The 5,286-nt window shown below is 36.3% G+C and overlaps 1 protein-coding gene across 1 annotated transcript; it reads right to left on the reverse strand.

Annotated features, from left to right (window-relative positions):
* Positions 1 to 375: 375 nt before the first annotated feature.
* LOC121401195 (DNA-dependent metalloprotease dvc-1-like) lies at positions 376 to 2,027 on the reverse strand. The gene is made up of 3 exons (XM_041585531.1): positions 1,642 to 2,027; positions 1,325 to 1,447; positions 376 to 839 (listed from the first exon to the last, which is right to left on the reverse strand). Exons 1-3 carry the CDS (start codon positions 1,756 to 1,758, stop codon positions 648 to 650), a joined length of 432 nt encoding a protein of 143 aa, XP_041441465.1. The 5' UTR covers positions 1,759 to 2,027; the 3' UTR covers positions 376 to 647.
* Between the last annotated feature and the right edge of the window lie 3,259 nt (positions 2,028 to 5,286).

Raw genomic sequence — 5,286 nt, forward strand, 5'->3', positions numbered from 1 at the left:
CTAAATTAGGCTTAAGTTAAGATTTATCTGGATACAGCTCATATATTTAGATTTGTTAGTGGCCTTTAGCCAGGGCAGCCATCAGGGGGCAACAGGAGGGAGAGTTGTAGGGGGCCCCGAGGGTAAGGGGGGGCTTGGCCACGCCACACTTACTTGATTAGCCGGGCCCCCCATCTTTATGAGAGCTGCTGACTTTGGGAAGGCATGGACGTTGGGGGGGGGGCCCTGGCCACCAATTTTGGCCACCAATTTTTTTTTCTCATGTGGGGTCCTTGCCACCGATATTTTTTAATGGGGGGGCCCTGGCCACAAATGTTTTCTTATGGGGAACCCTAGCCACCAATATTTTTTTTGTTTTTTTACTGTGTGGTGGGGGGCTGACCTGTGGGGAGGGGAAGGCAGACCTGTAGGTGGGGCTTGCGGTGGGTGCAGCCCAGGGGGCCCAGGAAATTTTGTCGTATGGGGCCCTGCGATTTCTGATGGCGGTCCTGCCTTTAGCCTGAAGTCTTGATTTGAGTAGGGCTGTATGCTGAGTCTTTTCTGTTTCTTGTGAACACCAGGTGAAGACTGTAGTTCTTCTCCTGGTGCTTTTATGTTGATGTTGGCTTTCTCAAGAGGGAAGATTCCATAATATTCCCTTGTAAATTCTATAGGTCAGATTTGCTCCTCTTATTTGCAGGTTCCTGAATTTTTATAAAGTTTCCTCCGCATTTGCGCTTGTGTGCCTTGGAGCCTGGAGCGGCATTCCTAATTCTTTTTACTAATTCTCCACAGGGTCCATCACATTTCCACCAGTGGCACTTGAGAGCCTCATATTCATAATCGAAAGGGGCGATAATCTATAAAATAATACAAAGAAAACCCTGATTAATTTCAATATAAAAATGTTTTTTGTATTTTTTCTGTATTTTTTTGGTGCCAAATATATTTAAGCATGTAATAGCATAGAGTATTATCCCTATATCAGGTCCCAGGCAGGTGGTTACCCATGCTGATGATGGGCCCCAGCATTGATGCAATACCTGCCCTTTCCCAGCCCCTCCAGTAATGTGTTTGCTTTGCCCCACCCATCTGTGACATCACCAAAGGGGGCAGGTGGACCCGCACATCACTAGTGTGCAGCACAATTGCCGATTTCTAAGTGTATTAAAACAGGCCATTGCATTTTTACATTTTTAGAGTATTCTGACTTTAATTTTAACCAGAAATAAGAATAATAGTTAACAAAACAAATGGATATATAAAAGTCCTGCATAGCCCAGTCTGAAATTTCAGATCTATAGTCTTATGGTTTATTGTTGATACAATGTATAAAAGCACTTACCGTAATATTTGCACCACTTTCTCTGTTGATACGTTCCATTTCATTCTGAAAGGCTGTCCCATGATTTATGTCAGGTATATCTTTGATAAACAGGTAGTAGTGTATCATTTCATGTAGGAGTATCTGTATAATACAAAATGAGGCAGGTTTTATTTTCTTATAAAGAACAAAGTACAATATAAAGGAGTTGCATGCAAATTCCCAATGAAAGATTTTACAAAACTAATCAAAAGTGTTTGGGTCAAATTGCTCTTGTGAAGGGGTGAGTTTGGCAATTCTACAAGTAACTACAAAATGTTACAAATACTTGCACTTACTTGCACTGTATCTTTCCTTGGTCGTAAATTCAGAATAGGTTTGTTCAAGCGAATTTCATTTTTTCCAGTTATTTGATAATGTGCAAAATAGCCAGCTTTTCTGGAATAGAACAACATTTGATAGATTGTTTGTATGTATTCTGCTCCACATTTGCGCTAGTTTGGTCTTTTTAACTACCCTTTTGTCTTTTTACAAATACAAGTAAATTCAGCACAGCTGTAATTGCATGAAGCAAATTCAGCATTTTACACTTAGGTGCAGATTTATCAAGGGTCGAAGTGAATTCGATGGAATTTTCGAAGCAATAAAATTCAAAAAGCAAAGTAATTTTTTGGATACTTCGACCATCGAATAGGATACTACGACTTCGAATTCGATTCGAAGTAAAATAGTTTGAATATTCGACCATTCAATAATCGAAGTAATGTCTCTTTAAAAAAAAATTCGACTTCAATACTTCGCCAAATTAAACCTGCCGAAGTGCTATGTTAGCCTATGGGGACCTTCTACAGTTTTTGAAGTCGAAGTAAAATCGTACGATTGTACGATAAAATCGTTTGAAACGTTCGATTAAATCGTTTGAATCATTTGATTCAAACGATTTAATCGTTCGATCGAACGATTTTACATAAACCGCAGAATACCCAAATTCGATCAAAAAAGTTCGAATTCAATATTGGAATTCGAAGTATTTAAATTCGATGGTCGAATATCGAAGTATTTTTTTACTTTGAAATTCGACCCTTGATGAATTTGCCCCTTACACTATCATGAAAAAAACCTCAGCAACCACAAAAAATGCCAACATTGTAAGCACCATTGTTTACATTTTCTGGACCAAATTACCAATTATCAGTTGTCTCTTCTACTTTTTAAATCTTGGGACTGATTTATAACATTTTAAATTGAAATTCAACAGAATGTGTTTGACTTCGAGCAGAGAAATACTATTTTACTCTATGATATTGCTCAGGGCTGCTTAATATTAATGCAATGCTTCCTTTGTTCCCTGATTTGTATCACTCATGCAAAATAAACAGCTTTGTATGAAATTTTCTGGTAACAGTTTACCATCCAGTCACTATCTTTATTATAGTTTTATATTATGTGGTTTCTATTCATTTACTTAGTTCTAGAAAACACTAACAAATCACTTTAAAAATAATGTACATGTAATAAAAAAGCAGTTAGAAAAAATGAAAACAGTACTTTAGCTGTTGGATGAACACACATCTCAGCATACTTTAACGGCTTAACTGACTTTAAAATGTTTTTGATTGAATGATTTGTTTAAAAGTTCTCAATAATATTAAGGGCTGTCAGTCTAGAACTGCTAAACACAAATTAATTTTAATCTTAAAAGGTGTTGGCTTCTCATTATATAACAATTTACATACTTAGATACCCTGTTGGTCCATTTAAGGTCAATTGGTGGCAAGCATCCATAAAAAAATAAGATGTTAAACTCCTCAAACAGGGCCTGGATATCGGGTTTGGGGTTGATGATTTCCCAGTATGGGTCAACAACATGTTTAGGATCTTTTGGTTCACTATATGATCTAGAAAATGTATCCATTTTCTTTCAAAAATGTAGATATAGTAGCTTATTAAGATTGATGTAGTAGCTTAGTAAGATAGATGTAGTAGCTTATTAAGATAGATGTAGTAACTTATTAAGATAAATGTAGTAGCTTATTAGGATTGATGTAGTAGTTTATAAAGATAGATGTAGTAGCTTATTAAGATAGATGTTGTCTCTTGCTCTAGAAGACACATAAGCATGATGTCATAAAGACGTTGTTCTTACTGCAGCACATATTGTATCTTAAAGGGAAATGTCACCTAAAAATTAATATTTGGGGCCTTTTGACTGAATGAAATTCAATCAGTTGTGTTTTTTTTCTGTCCTTTTTTGTTTTGCAGTTCCACCTATCTACTGGCATCAATTAGAAATGAAAAAGCTTATTATTATGTAGCTTTTGAGTTAGCTTTATATTCAGCAGCTCTCCAGTTTGCAATTTGCAGTCTGGTTGCTAGGGCCCAAATTGCCCTAGCAACCATGCATTGATTTGAATAAGAGAGTGGAATATGATGAGAAGAATGCCTAAATAGAAAGATGAGTAATAAAAGGTAGCAATAACAATAAATGTGTAGCCTTACAGGGCATTTGTTTATATATAACTATATTTATTACAAGGTAGAAATGAATCCAAAAATTCTACATATAAACAGAACCTGGTGGGAGCACAAAACACAAGACTTCCTGCAGGTTGGGTGAGAAAGCAAACAATGGACATTTAAGGTATAGTACATTTGTTCAACGTGAGTTCAAGGAATAGGGCTTGTATGGAACAAATCTTTTGTTTTTGTTATGATGTAAAGCTGCTTCATATTAATTATGAGTTAGATAATTAGATCAGCAGCCATTGCTTTCAGTGCACAAATAACCTGTCTGCATAAAAAACTGCTGCTTATTTGTACTCACGACTTCCAGGGGGCATTCCCTATTTATACCCATTAACTCAGCAGCCATTGCTTTCATTCACCCTAAGGGTGACATAGGTTTACCCATATTTTATATTAAACCATATTACAATTTTGCCATTACCTTTACCTACTTTCTTGTATTTTTAGTAAATTTGAAAAGGTCCTCTTACTACATTTGCAATATGATCTTTAGGAAGACCTTTCCAGTGTTCGCAATTTAAGTAACTAGCAAGAGTGAAACTATACTTATACTTATGATTCATGATGTTAAAACACTCCTACATTGTGCCTTTACATTGTGATCTGTCTTGAGAAAAATGTTTTTGCACATTAGGGACGCACTGAATCCACTATTTGGGATTCGGCCAAATCCTTTGTGAAAGATTTGGCCGAATACCGAACCAAATCCGAATCCTAATTTGCATATGGATGGATTGCATACACAAGGATTCTGAAGAATCTGAATGCTGCTGAATGCTAGATTCGGTGCATCCCTAACATTCGTGCCCATAGCTATGTTTATATTTGTTAAACTAATAACACTGTAGCAGATAGAAACAATATGTAGATATATCAGAACAGAAATGCTATTTCTGTGACTGCCTAAACATAATTCTCCAGGGAAGACCATTTTCAGGCTTCTGATTTCATTGAATATTCCATTCTATTTCTACATGGTGTTACCAATCAACAAGGTGTTCTGTTTTTAATGCTGCTTCTAAATCCTAACCTTACAAATGTAGCCACCGTCTACTAATATGTAAAAATAGTCCCCTGGAACTGAAACCTGGCTAGTTACTATGTACCAAATTAGACATCTCTGCAAAAGAATATTGTCATGGGTGTGTACAAACATTTATTTACAAGGCAGTGAAGGTTAAACTAAGGGGGTTATTTATCAAGGTCCGAATTTATCTCAGTATTTCTAAGTTAGAAATCCGAGCAACTCCGATTATTTATGAAGAAAAAAGCCGAAAAAATATGGTCGGGCAAACTTCGGTGCTTTCCCTGAAAACTCCGAATTGTTCGGAGTTTTGATCAAAAACTCAGAATTGTTCAGAGTTTTGATCAAAAACTCAGAATTGTTCGGAGTTTTGCTCAAAAACTTAGATTTTTTTTTGAGTTTACAGAGTTTTTTGCGCAGAAACCACAAACTC

Source organism: Xenopus laevis, chromosome 1L (assembly GCF_017654675.1).
Source record: "Xenopus laevis strain J_2021 chromosome 1L, Xenopus_laevis_v10.1, whole genome shotgun sequence".
In the NCBI taxonomy this organism is placed as follows: Eukaryota; Metazoa; Chordata; class Amphibia; order Anura; family Pipidae; genus Xenopus; species Xenopus laevis.